This window comes from Phalangium opilio, unplaced genomic scaffold (assembly GCF_054372755.1).
Source record: "Phalangium opilio isolate 3A_F unplaced genomic scaffold, DU_Popi_V2 ptg000079l_1, whole genome shotgun sequence".
In the NCBI taxonomy this organism is placed as follows: Eukaryota; Metazoa; Arthropoda; class Arachnida; order Opiliones; family Phalangiidae; genus Phalangium; species Phalangium opilio.
The window spans coordinates 9,450,722-9,465,494 of NW_028324187.1; the positions used below are offsets into that span (position 1 = coordinate 9,450,722).

At 37.0% G+C, this 14,773-nt stretch overlaps 2 protein-coding genes across 2 annotated transcripts in view; one reads left to right on the top strand and one right to left on the bottom strand.

Moving 5' to 3' along the window:
* The first annotated feature begins 48 nt into the window (after nucleotides 1-48).
* Nucleotides 49-7,895, top strand: LOC149654805 (protein Wnt-9b-like). The gene is made up of 5 exons (XM_089846456.1): nucleotides 49-540; nucleotides 2,191-2,447; nucleotides 2,506-2,804; nucleotides 6,310-6,569; nucleotides 6,660-7,895. The coding sequence occupies exons 1-5, from the start codon at nucleotides 467-469 to the stop codon at nucleotides 7,042-7,044; spliced, it is 1,275 nt and encodes a 424-aa protein (XP_089702582.1). The 5' UTR covers nucleotides 49-466; the 3' UTR covers nucleotides 7,045-7,895.
* A 2,986-nt stretch (nucleotides 7,896-10,881) lies between these two features.
* The window catches only part of LOC149654806 (endoplasmic reticulum disulfide reductase DNAJC10-like), a 50,993-nt gene continuing 47,101 nt past the window's right edge, over nucleotides 10,882-14,773 (bottom strand). The window contains exon 12 of the transcript XR_016370739.1: nucleotides 10,882-10,931. The gene's annotated coding sequence lies outside the window, so the exon portion shown is untranslated. The remainder of the gene's footprint in view (nucleotides 10,932-14,773) is intronic.

The following is a 14,773-nucleotide window of genomic DNA, read 5'->3' on the forward strand; positions in this document are numbered from 1 at the left end:
AGTCTAGGGTTCCAAGGAGCGATCTACAAAATGAGATACGTAACAGCAATTTCTTTTTATATATTTATTTGGGAGATGAATCGTTTTAAATCGGAAGAACTTGTAAGTCGTACCTGTAGCTCCTCCTTAACTTTGACGCCATTGGTTTAAAGTCTTAATATTGAAAGTGGCCCCCACCCTGACCAGTCGCTATTCCCCAAAAAGCTAAAGGGGGCTCGAATACCAGATACTTTCAAAAAGTAACACCAAATCGTTCCTTGTTGGGGAGAGATACCTAGCTTTTACAATATGAGTACTTTGCAGTTTTTGCACCAAATGTTTCCATACAAGTACTATTACGGTACACCTATTCAACTAAATCGTAGCGGAGTTCCGAGTAACCCTTTACTAACGTTTCTTAATACGTTAATATGTTCTTAGATTTAAATTAATATATAACAATTAATGGTTAATTACGTTACGCGTCATGAATACAATTTTTTGGTGCATATTGGCTCTTAATTTGTGTTCGTCGCGAATACAAGTTTACGCGTATTTTGGGTAAGTTATCCTTAAAAATAATTAGACTAATTTAATTAAGACTCATTTGCAATTAGTCCAAGCTGAAAATCATAAAAATTGTAGTTTGATAGTTCTTGAGCGACTTCGAAGCGTATAGAGAAACCGAAAATAAGTTAGTATAGTACTTGAGAGACTTGGAAGTGACTAAAATTACGCAGAACAGCCGGGATAACTAGCATATACCCTTTGATCGACGAAATTAAAATATAAAACTAATATTAAGATAGCATATAGTCGTTAGGTAGCATATCCCTTGAGTCTCGTGGAATCCTACAAAATTCGCATTGGGAAACAAATATTAAGGTATATAGTATAGTCATTGAGCGGCTTGCATTTTAAACCTGACAATCGCAACTTCACGGACATTAGTGTTCAATAAGATAGCGTGACGTGAAATATTAGCCCATTCTCTTCTGTTGGATAAATAAAGATAAACTCAAGAGATAAATCAAGTAGTTACCTTAAACAAATTTTAAACATATAGCTACCCGTATAATTTTCATTTTAAAAAAATACAGATTAAAATTTAATATACGTTTTTAAATTATATTATCGCTAAAAATGGGCGGGTATACATGTATAACCCTGGGCTATGAATTATGGGTAAAAATTACTCGGAATGGCTTGAAGATTCTTTAAAAACATCTTCCGTTAATTCTTAATTCCAAGTCATAGTAGTATTATCCTTCTATAATCTAGTGATTTTCCCCTACACCCAAACTGATTGCGTATGATCATTTATTTCGTTTGTCATAGCTGAGTATAGAGGTAAAACTACTAGATTATAGTAGGATAATACTAGCTCATTGTCAAATAGCTAAGCCACCCTAAATTAAAAATGATCGTAAGTAAAGTTAGCTGGACTTAAAATTTAAACATGCTTCTATCGTAAATAACGATTTCGTCACGGTTAGAAGTAACTCCGAGTCGAGTTGGCCGCGAGACGAAGAACTCAGACGTCCGAGAACACCCAACGTGAAACGCCACGGGGCTCCTAAGACGTCAATTGTGAATTTGTAGGTGGCCCACCAGTTACTTAACCTAATAAACCCACCTTAATCAGCACCGCCCGTAAACCCCCTATAGAATTTACTACGTTCAAAGGCGAACTAGTGCCATTAATCTTTGGTCAACACCGCTTTTAACTTTGCAGTGGCTACCGTTTGACGTTACGTTATCTCTTATAAAGGTATAAGTCCGCCGTAACTTCGATAACGCTGTAAAGCACCTTGTTAAACGTATAGTTCTAGCTCCGTAATTGGTTTTTTTGGTCCCCCCCCCTTTAAACTGCCGGGTTTTTAATTACCGGTTCGAGAGTTTGAGATAGACAGATATTGGTGGAAAATGATTCAATTAAGGAACTCGGTTTCAGTACGAGAGTGTACTAGAGAGAAAGCTGTTTTTCGTCTCTTTTATCTAAGGTCTTTGGTCTCAACTGGGCCCCAAAAATAGTTACCATGTCCGTATGAAATTATTACGAGATTGTTTTTTAATTAAATAACGTCGATACATGAAGGGATTTAACCCTAAATATGACACTTCCTACATTTTCTATAAGTAAAAATGGCTGGCCTCACCACGAGTAGTTTTTTTTTAAATTTGTGACAAACATTTAATGTACTTATATAGTTTGACTTCACGAGTTCCGATACCCGAGACGGTGGTGCCGTTGTCCTTATCGAGCGTCAACGCTTCTTCACTGTCCCTTTGCGAAGTACTTCACTTAAGACACAGACGTTTAAGGCGTCTTTGTCGACGTGATAAGGATTTGGCCGAAACTCTAGTAGAAGCTTTGAGATTAGGGGTCATTTGGTGTCGTAAACAGTTCGAACACGACCGTTGGAATTGTTCAGTTGAAAGTTCGAGGGTTCATCTTCTTAAAGGAGGTAAGAAGGGTGTTGTTATAGAATCATCATGAGACTATAATTTTCTTGGCACGTATAGCTTTCAAAGAAACGGCGTTTCTGTACGCTTTGGTCTCTTCATCGTTGGCGCACACGGTGGCCAGAGGTTGCGGGAGTGGTCGACTAGCCTATTGTACTTGCGACGATTCGAGCCCGGCGGCCGAGGAAACGCGAAAGGCTTGGAGATGGGGAGGTTGCGGGGACAATGTCAAATACGGAGTTCGATTTGTAAGAAGATTCTTATTGGGATGTCGCCGTTTAATAGGGAGTCGAGCCATGGCCAAAGGTCGCGACCTCACAGCGAGATTGGAAAGACACAACTCCGAAGTTGGACTTCAGGTAGAAATAAATAAATAAATAAATACAAATGGTACTTTCTCCTTATTTCCGGCCTATCTTTGAAAAATACCACGTTTAAATCGCGTATCAGTCAGTACCTTTGCAACTCTAATAGCGAGAAACGACCGTAAAATAATACTACCCTATATTGAAATTTGATCAAGTTGTTTCACAAGGGTAAGTAAGTACTTGATGGGAAGAAATTGCCCGTCATTCTTAAAAAAAAGAAAAAAGATTCCAAGTGGGAAACACTCAATTCCATTAAACCATACACCGGGGCAGGTATATCCCGGCTAGCAATTCAACCGACCGCGTCAGTTAGTCAAATCTGGAATAGAAAACTCTCACGGGGTCAAATCTTCAAAGGTCAAATAAGTGGTGGTTCCCCGTCGTGCCAGACATTAAAATGATCGAACTATTTGAACTCCGGCTTCCCCCCCCCCCAAATTTTACGTTTTAGCGTAAGCCAAGTGCACTTTGCTAAACGCCACGTTCAATATAATTCCAATGATTAAACAATTAAGTATTTATATGTAAATCCTAATTAAGAAAGAAACAGCCAATCAGAGAGCCCTAGGTAGCGATTGATACCTTTCTAGACAGTCAATTAGTAAACTAGTTTAATATCAAATTCCACGTAGCTCGATTAAAAAGGAGTCGATTATTTTCATCGTGGTCGATCAAGTTTAATCGATATATAGAATTTAAAGAAAAACTTTCTTTGAGAATAAGAAGCATGGGAAAGAGATGAGGAGGACGTATCCCATTCCTGGCAACCACCGCATTAAGAGATGCAGCATCCTAGCTCGGTATCCTCCCGATCACCTTCTCAGCGTGAGACGTAGGGTATCTTAATGTTTAACTTGGGGCGGCCAAATGTTCAAACAAAATAAGTATAGAAGACCTAAGTAAAGTAGTAGTAGTAAGAAGAGAGCTATGGAAGGTTAAAAACTATTTAGTTTAAACACATTTTCTCGTTCAAAAGTTTTGGACGATATAAGTTGTTTTTCAAAATGCTTTTCTCACGCGTTAAGTTAGACTCGAAAGTGCCTTGTTTGTTAAACCACGCGTCAACTTGAACTAAAGCTCGAACTCTATCCGAGAAAAATGAAAAATACTATAGAACCCTACAATAACAAACGTATAGGTTATGTTTGAAAAAAAAATCCTACCATTATTTTTAAAACTTTGTTTATTTAATTCAATAGTTTTAAATTCTTAGGTAGTGAAACCTTGTTATGCAGGGGCATGCAAGATAATACTAGCATGTCCTCGAATAGCTAATCCAAGAGCGTATGTACTTGTCCCGGGCTATGATAAATTAGACGGACGTATATTTTTAAAACCTAAAATATTTTGGTTTTTGGCAATGATATTATATAATGGGAGCTTAAAAGCTTTACTGGTTTGAACTAATCCGACCAATAATCTGTCAGAATTATTTTTATCACCTCGTAAGATCTCTTTAAGACTTTGTCAATGCGATATACCGAACCGGCGTACAGTATTAATTTACCTTTAAACTTAGCGCTATAAAAGGCGGGGGATGCTATTAGTTAAATAAACGCGTATATCGTTCCTTTATTCCCACGATGGTTTTCTTTTAATAGCCAGATTTTTAATCAATCAAATTTATATTTAATCCAATGGAATTAGGCTTAGCGAAAGGTAAAAGATATCCGCCTTTTGTCAAGAAGAAGAAGAAGAAAAAAACAAAAGGGCATTTTAAATCGTGACACGATGATTTGTTGTAAAGTCTTTCCTTGTCAAAAGAATTCTGTTAAAACAAATTGTCTATCCGCGTTCTCGGGGCACACTTTTTTACGTCTTTTTAACGAAGCGTTGGCAGTTACGTTTAATTGACAGTACAAAAGTTAAGGCGGCTAATAACACGTAGTGTCAATTCGCTATATTCAATTTAATAATACCTTCCGTATATACTTTTGTAGTATACCAAATAATTCCAAGCACTTTTATACATTTTTATGACAATGTAATTTTGGCCCGTATGTCTAAAATCTGATGACCAATAAAATTGGACGTTAAAATTATACACTTGTAACTAAACATTTTTGGAATGCTTTTTAAGTTACGAGTAAATACCGGTCCGTAAGAATACTTAGCGTGTTCAAGAAGCGATACCTAGTTTACTAGGGAGAAGGTATAAGATGCCTAAGTAATCGCGCGCCATATAGTCCCAGTCCCCCTTTCAAAATACAAGGGGGGACGTAAAAGGAGGCCTCGCTATTTCGCTGCCTCTCCTCAGTCGAAAAATACTTGTAATTTTCGTTATATCATTCTCGTCGCGCTGACGTGAGTTTTCAAGAACCAATGAGATATCTCGCTGGTTGTAATTTAGAGGCGACGGGGATTAACTCCGGACCTACGTTTGTTTGGACTGGAGATAAAGCTAAAAATGTGCATGCGAATTTATACCTTCTCCCTAGCAAACTAGATATCGCTTCTTGGCGTGTTATAGAGATTCCATTTCTCGGTAAAAAGAAATAAAGAAAAAATGTTTCAGTTGAATTCATTTAGTATGTAGTTAGTTAACTGCATCGCGCGTTTGAAATTCAACTCACGCTTCGTTTTTAATGTCTTAATTCGGATCTCCCACTAAGATGGCCCCGGTCGTAAAAAAAAAAGACGAACTTATCGTATTGATAAGCTATCGAAGCTAGCTAGCTACTGGAAAAATAAAGGAGATATATCCTATGGCGAGAGGGGAATGTCTGATGTGCATGCCTCAATGTAACGAAATCCATGTAATACCTTCAAATGCCATTCTATTGACCTCTTGTACGGTTTGACCCCTAGTATTTAGTATCGTTGGTTAGAGGAGTATTTGAACTATCATACCCTAAAACCGTTTCTTTATAAGTTAAGTTAAACAAAAGTTATAGAGTTATTCAATTTATTTTTAATTTTAAATTTTTTAATTCAAAGTTGATTATCTTGAGCTCGGATTGATTTGAGGCCCGAGTATAGGGGAAAATATGGCTATCATAAGCACCAAAGTTTCTGTCCACTGATTCATCTCAATCGTTATTTACTATACTTCCCAACTCCAGAGTCCTAAGTTGGGTCATTGGGAAGGGACTCTATAGTGAGAGGTTTTTTTTGGTTGGACCCCCGCGTCTGTCTGGGCTTTAAATATCTCGAAACACGGGTCTATTAAGGGTTTTAAATTGCGACACGCGCTAACCGGTAGCCCCTCTACATATCCAAGAACGCCGCGCACGCAGACAGGTATCACATACATAAAGGTAGGTAGATCGGAGTCATTGAAGACCAACGTGTGAGGTCCCATCCCTAACCCTCCTTCTCCTGTACGATACAGATCTCAAAATCTACCCCGACTACTTTTTTATTATTTATTTTTTTAAACAATTTAAAAAAAAAAGAAAAAAGAAAACCCAGATTTATAATTAAAAATCCAACGATATTCCTGAATGACCGACCTTAATTTTAATTTAATTTAATTATTTTTTAACTCCCCAATCAGGTTTTGCGTCAAGGAGTCGCGAAAGTTTGCAAGTGTCACGGGATATCGGGTTCGTGCTCCGTTCGCACTTGTTGGAAGCAATTGTCAAATTTCGTCGTCACAGCCACGACTTTAAAAGATAAGTACGAACGAGCCGTTCGAATTAAAACAGCCAATCACGCCGGACGATTTCGAGGTAACGAAGTCTTCGAAAACGCCTCCACCAATAGGCAAGGGTCCTCGACTACGACGCGCTTATTGAATGTAAAAAGAAAATACGGGTAATTTGGTTAAAATACTTTGACTAACTAAGTTAAGGGTCGTGGCAAATTCTTAAGGTTTGACACACTGTACCTATTTTTGTATTGCAGGAAAAGACATCGCAAATCTAAGCAAGGTCACCTGATCAACAAGACTCGGGCGCGTAACGCTATTGTTAGAAACGACCAGAAAGATTTGACCGATGGGACGCGTGTCCAATTAGGTAATACCAAGATTCGTAAATCAAAGAGAGGACAAACATCCTTACTCTACTTGGAAACGTCCCCGGACTTTTGCGAAGCCAACAATTACGGACCGGGAACTTCCGGTCGCGATTGCGTTAAAGGAGAAAACTGCGAAATTATGTGTTGCGGAAGGGGTTACAATGTTCAAGTGAAAACTGTCAAAAATTCTTGTCATTGTCGCGTGCTATGGTGTTGTTCGGTTAGATGCGACGTCTGCGTAACGCGTAAGGATTTTTACACTTGCAAATAGGAACAGCTCTTTCCGTAATCTAGTGCATGGTTTTCCCGAATCTTTATCATCTTCCAAAAAATGACTCTTTTAAGGGGAAAACTATACTGCATTATAGTAGAATTACACTACATCCCCTGCAATGAAACTATACATATTGAGTTGATATACTTTTAGGTTAGGGTTTGCCAAAGTCACTCGAATACTATAGTTTTTCTTATGTAGATTGCAATAATAATGATTAGTATCGAATATTTCGAATTGTTAATTACTAGGCCTATAGCTATTTATTTTAAAACGTGTAAATTAATTTGATTTGGAATGTCATTTATAGTTTTAGCGAAGGCGTAACAGACATTCTTACGTCACTTTTCATCAAGAAGCGATATCTAGTTTACTAGGGAGAAGATGCCTAAGTAATGGCGCGCGGCGTTCCATAGTCCCAGTCCCCCTTTCAAAATACAAGGGGGGACGTAAAAGGAGGCCGGGCTATTTCGCTGCCTCTCCTCAGTCGGAAAATACAAGTAATCTTCGTCATTCGCGTCGTGCTGACGTGAGTTTTCAAGAACCAATGAGATGCTGCTGGTTGTAATTTAGAGGCTGGGATTAACTCCTGGCCTACGTTTGTTTGGACTGGAGATAAAGCTAGATTATAAATGTGCATGCGAATTTCTACCTTCTCCCTAATAAACTAGATATCACTTCTTGTTTTCATTAAGATCAATTAAAGAAAGAAAAACACAAATGTTTTAAATTTTTCTTAATTGCATGCCCTGTGAGACACGTCGCACTTTTGTAACAATTCCAAACGCTTGTTTCGAGGTGTACGTAATTTAATAATAAAGTAATAAAATCGTAATAAGCTTTCTAAATTCTTGACCCCCTCGGTCCTATACCCTAATTGTTTATTGTTTCAGATTTCTCTAATGGACTATCTCTCTCTCAATTTTATTTTCTCCCAATAGACTACTTTAATTTTAAGCCTAAGCCATCGTTTCACAGCCATTGTACCAACATTTTTGGAAACAACTAGTAAAGGTAAGACGTGATATTTTACGGGATGGTCCATGCGTAATTTGTTACAAGAGAATTAAACAAAAACGAACTTTGGTTTTCATACCATCTTTGGATTTTGGCGACTCAGGACGCGTTCCTTTTTCAAGTCTTTATAAAAGTCAATAGTTAAATTTGAATTATTTGGATTAATTTGCAATTAAGGTAAGTTTTATTATAATTATCTTTCGTTGTCCGGCTTAGCTAGATTCGTAATCGTCTGCTCAATTAATAAATAATACGATGTATGATGTACTTTCTCGTTTATGACGTCACGAATGCAAAATTTCAAACAATGAGCAGACGCCATTTCGCTAAAAATCAATTTTTAGTTACGTATTTACTTCGTCCCTGAACCCGTAAAAAAGGTCAAATGTCATAGTAACTTCCATAGTTCCTAAAACGGCTCGTTTATGACGTCACGAATGCAAAATTTCTAACTATAAGCGAAAGCCATTTCGCTAAATACGAATTTTTAGTTACGTATTTACTTCGTCCGTGAACCCTTAAAAAGGTCAAATGTCATAGTAACTTCCATAGTTCCTTCAATAACCGCTAGATAGCGTTAGTATTCAAGTCACCTTAATATTATTTCCTCTCAATTGAAACTTTATTAACGTTCCCTCTCTCACTTCATCCCTTGGATTAAAAAAAGAAAAAAGATCAAGATGGAGAGATAGATTTAAAAAAATCGTGATTTCTTTTTGGATATTTTTTATATGTTGTTCCCCCTGTAGAGAGTAGTAGCTAGCTCTTCAGGCCATGGTGTCGTAGGGCTTCGAAATACAACGAACCAATGGGAATCGGATCCCGAAAGTGAAGGATATCCCTGATTGGTCCCTTATCAAAATCCCCGAATTAGAATTGGCGCTTGCTTTTTTACCGGAGAGGGGAGGAAATATATATTACTTTTCGTGTTTGATGTAAATGATGAAAAGACCCTGTTTTTCTCTATTAAGACTAGATTCACCCCCAAGGGGGGAGAACTATATTAAGGGGGGAAAAAGAAGGGTACTTGATAGTGGCCAAATTGGAAAAAAAAAATTTTAAGTCGCAACTTTCTTAAGAGTTTGTTGAATGAGATATCAGAATCAATTGGTAATATATACTATACGACAAAATTAATTTATGAAAATGGAAAAACGTTTTAGAATTTAATTAATTAATTAATTTCTCCTAAACTAATTATCATATTAATTAATAGATACGTCCAGATTGTAGAGCGGGTTAAGGAGCATATTTAATGAAATTTTCGTTTATTTTGGCCCACGCGGTTTTAAGAAATATTGAGATTAATTAATGTAGGCGTATAGAAATAGATTTGGCGATAATTAGTTAAATTAATTTAAACGAATTAACCTATAAATTAATAATGATAACTATATAATGTGAAGCGTGTTTTGGAGCATTTGGTGGTTCAAATTTATCTACCGAGTTAATTTCGAGCAAAAGTAATATTTGAGTGAAGGTCACCCTCCCTTTAAGGGTCCGGTCCGCCCAACCCAGCCCTTTCTTCGCTCTTCGAGGTCCGTTAGGCAGGAAAAATTCCTGAATTTATCCGATCTAGCTGGTCTAAACCCTGTCATTGACGGCTAAAATATCGCCTTGAACGTACGAACGAAGTGTTCCAGGGCAGTTCATTAGAGATACCTTTAACCTGCAGCCTAAACTGAACTGTTAATAGAGCAGCCCGGCCCGGGATCTACGCCGAATTATTGGTCCATGACCCCAACCAACATCTAGAAATTACAAAAGGAGAGACCCCCTCTTTTTTGCAAATGGAGTGTACCATACCGGGGCCACCCATAAGAAAATTACTACTTTACCAGAAAAAAAAAACCATTCATATATATATTGAGTTCAAAATGCATATTCATGGCTGGCGATTTTGAGAATAATGAATTATCACCTTGCAACTTTAATTTTGAATTTAATAAAAAAAAATAAATAAAGAATTTGAAAATTTCGAGACCATAAAAGTACGTCCCATTTCATAGATACTTTTGGTGGCTTTGAAAATTTCACCAAGGCTTAACTTTAACTTTCCAGAGTAATTTCTTAACCTCTCTATATACAGTTAATAGTAAGAGCCGTTGACAACTTCATAAATTAACTTCTCAACCCAAAGAGAAACCATTTCTTTTTATTTTGTTGTTGGGATGCATTTTACCGCCACGACTTCCCTTATCTTAAACTAACGATTTATGTCTTAAAGAATGGCACTACAATATCCAGATAGCTATAGCATCAAAGCTAAGAGAGACACACAAGACCAAAGAAAGCGGAAGGCCTGTGTGTGTATGTCTTTGTAAATGTATACTTGTAGCATACACAGCAATATCCATTTTCGATAAGGCTATAGCCTATTACATTACCCAAAACAGTATAAGAGCACTCTAAATATTATAGTTTAAACCATGTGACACACACATACACACGTCATGACGTAATAGACCCCCAAGTTGGGGGAGGGGGTAAAATAGAATCCGGTTTCTGACCACATTCGTTTTATTAAAAGAAAATTAAGATCCGATATGTGCATGGGATCCAAATGACTTCAAACACCACGCAGTTAGGAGTATTGATACCATTTACACCTGGAGGCCAGGCTACTTGGTGGATAAAGTGCAGTACCAAGTAGGCTCGTCTCCTGCAGTGTAAATGGTATCAACCCTCCTAGTCTGAAAACTATGTATTATTTGAATTCATTTGGATCTCACATACCGGATATTAATTTTGGTGGGTTGGTGGTATCTTTAAGCCCTATTGAAAGGTCTATTAGTAAATGAATTAAAATTATCTTACCTGAGCAAGTATCCTGAATTTCCAAAGTTAATATATTAGGCATCCATTTTCTGTAATTCAAAATAAATAAATAAATAAATACTTTAATTTTAGATAAAAATCTACAAAACCGAATAAAAAAGTTCCAATAGGTGGAAATGAGTTTAGCCTATATTTTACTACTACTATATGGTACCTTACTGAGTACGACCCCTATGACCCCTAAGGTATGGGGCGAAGTCTAACAAACAATTTTTTTTTTTTTGATAAAACGAACCCGAATTTTTTTCCCTTTAAAAGCCCCGGGCCAAAAACGAGGTGAGACGAATTTTAGACGAATCGACTTTTACCAGTATAAGAAAAAGAGTGTTTTTTTCTGTCTCTCTTTTCAGCGTGTGAGGCCAGAGAGAGAGAGAGAGAGAAAAATATATATAGGCTTTTATATTATTTCTAAAGTTAAGAATTTCAAGTATTTTTATTAAAATAACTCGAGACTACGGATAACAAAGAATGGGAATATTCTCAAAAGAGAGAAACGCTCAATTATGAACTTATAACCAAATTTACGTAAATTTCTAAAGGCTTATTATTATTATTATTATTATTATTAGGCCTAGTAGCAGGGGGAATTGCTGGTCTACTGTAAAGGATTCATTAGAGTATCTAAGAATATAAGTTTGATGTTTAACGTATGCGTTTCATCAGAGGTTTCATCATTCGCGGAGAGATGTCTAGCGCTCTCTTAATTGAGCCTTTTGACACCATGGAAATCTACGTCAGAATGTTCTTTCACCCCAAACATAACAGAATACGCGTCCCTAATATTCTTAGATACACGAATAAATTCCTTGTTATAATGAATATGAAGGCTATGGCCCGAAGCGTTTGCTGGGAATTATAAAAGCCGAAGCAATTTCATATCAAAGGATCTTGAAAACATAGGCGATTGAACTCCGCCCACTATATAGCTCGGAGCTCGGTTCCGAGAGACTGCTCCGACAAGAGATAGATGCGAGAGAACTAGAATAAAGAGAAGGGCTATCGAGTTACCGGGTTGTCATGGTAACCACTCCGAGATCTCACCACTCCACGCACCATCTTCTCTCCAGACTAAAAAGGGGCGTGGATATTTCCCCATTAATAACAATACCTATACTATATTAGTACACAGTGCATGCCTGGTGTTACCAATTATCAAGATGTTTGTAACGTGGATGGTCAAGACCCAACGACACATTATAATTCATCGGGGTTCCCATTATAATTCATCGGGGTTATTCTTACTGGTATAAATTCACGAATGAATGAATTTAATTCATATTAACATCGGGATTAAGTTATATTCTCGTACAAAATGATTGTACTCGATCGTTCCCTGAAGGATTTACTATTTGAATAGCTTTCATCAGATTCGAGCTCCGAGTGATATAGAACCATGGTCCATTTGATAATAAACGGGACAAAGACCATGCATGTTCCCAGCAATCCTTGCTCATCCTCAAGGTATTGTTAAATACCGCGATGGGACTCTTCTAAAAAGGACCCATATGAATGAATTCGCCGAAATCTAACATACGCTCTGAATTCAGCGGTGGTGCTGCGTATGTTCAATCACGCGTTATTTACACGGTAACACCGGCCGTGTCCTCGAGGAGATGGCTCTTCCGGTCTATGATATACCTTTTTAAATGCGTGGGTGAGTTCTAGGTGGTTGAGGTATTTGAAGACAGGACTGACCGGTAACAAAATAGAAATTTTCGACTCAAAACTGATTTCCCAAAAAATTCAAAAGACTTGTTGGTTGGGTGTATTTATGCATGCAGACTTATCAGAAACACCCTGTATATTTAAAATTATTCGGCTCCGTTTCGCCATCTAGGGGGGAGTGAACCTCAGTACAAAGTAGAAGGATAATACTACCTTTGAATAGCTAAACCATTACCCCGTGTTTGCGAATAGATAGCTATTTAGTCGCATGGTTGAATTTGGTAGAATTTTACAATGAAATATATCTTCATGCGCTTCTCAATAGGTACGGTACTTTCTTTAAGAAAAAAAAAATAATCTTAAGTACCTACTCGGATGAATTCTATTTTTAGGCTTAAGGCTTAAGGCGTACGTTATCAGCGCAAAAATGTGTCATACCTACATTGTTGTTGACTATTTTACGAGCTAGGCAGGCTATAGCGTGCACACCGAAATTACGGGCTATAAAAGAATTCTCGAACATAGTTCTAAAACTTTGTTGTAGCTCTAATTAAAATCGACAGCGAAAAGATGTTGATGTTATTTTCGACAAGTACTTGCTAAAACAGCTATATAGTTATTCCACCATGTAAAGAGGGTATGCTTTCAAAAAACGCCCTACTTTTTTACAATCTAATTACCTTCAATTACCTACGACTCTACGCGAGGCAACAGCGGAGTGACTATCCGTTAAAAACTTTAAAAGAAAAAAATGCTTTTGTTGAATAGAAAGCAATTTTCACGAGTATGTGTGAAATTTCAAACTATAACAAAGAAAACACGTTGTATCTCGAATAATTTTTGAACTTCTTTCCTTTTTTAACTTTAAGAAATTGGTGACCTTTGCTATAGTCGCACCTTCTATTGTAAAATTTACTTGTAGGTTAAAGCAAGCAAGAACCCATATAAGATTCGAGAACATTAGAAGATATTACAACTAGGCCTACTGCCATATTGGTGACGACCAACTTAAGATGGTACCTATCATTCTTAATTCTAAAATCGGTTCTTGCAGTGGATAAGTTGAAGATGTCCTATAGGAGCTAAAATAGTTAGCTTTCTTATACATGACTTCCAATCAGAAGTAAATAAACGGAGTCAGATTTTAAGAGAAAAACTTAACCGAGAGAATAGTTAGAATTTAGAAGAACCATAAATTTGGATTTCGAAGGCGCCTGCCTTTATCCTTAGAGAGTGCATGGATTAGCTATTCAACGACGGGAGTATTATAACCATACTATATTATAGTAGTTTCCCCCTATTACGTTTATTAATTACGTATAATTAAAGAATCAATCTTTGATGATTAAATTCATTCATACGAGTAGACTTTATAGTAGGGAAAAAACGCAGTTAGGAGAAGAATAATCGAAGCCTCGAATAGCAAAACCAAGCAAGGTGAACGAAGAGATTGTAGAAATTATGTTTGTCGCGTGCAATTTCAATTGAGCTAGAATTTGACAGCGATTATCTGTACATAAAGATCCGATTGCACGCAATGCAACAGTCCCAGCAGCACCACCCTCATGGAGTCTCTTGGCCCCCTATAGTAAGGCTAATTTACGATCTCGACTTGCCAAAGACTATGCGTGCTATAGTCATCTCGGGGTAATTCTAAGCCGGCGAGTTACGATCATACAAAGTCTTTCCTGACAGACTAAAATTAAAACTATGAAAACTTATTTTCCTTTTAAAAAGTCGAAATGCGTATACGCCGGTATAACTTACAGGCGCGAGGTTCTCATAAGTAAATAATAACTTCGATATAAGTTAAACGTACGTCCTTCGGGTAATTATTTTTATACTTTGCACGCACGCTATATAGAGCTGTTTGGTTTAGCTATTGGAAGTAATGGGTATAGTAGGATTCTACTAAAATTTAGCGCTTTCCCCCTATAATTAATTGTCAAGAGTAAATTTAAACTTAACGTGTTAAGTATTATACACTTTTTATATAGGGAAACACCTAATACTACACACTATTATTAGGTATAAATTGAAATAATTTTAGATATTATTGTACTTTTGCCAATGATACGAATGAGTCACTTTGGGTAACACCCCTCGCAGGTGCGTATATGCCCCAATTCGATTCCGTAATTCCGTTTGTATCGGACGTTACTTTGAACAATAAAAATCGATTATTCTTTACTAACCCCTCCTTCCC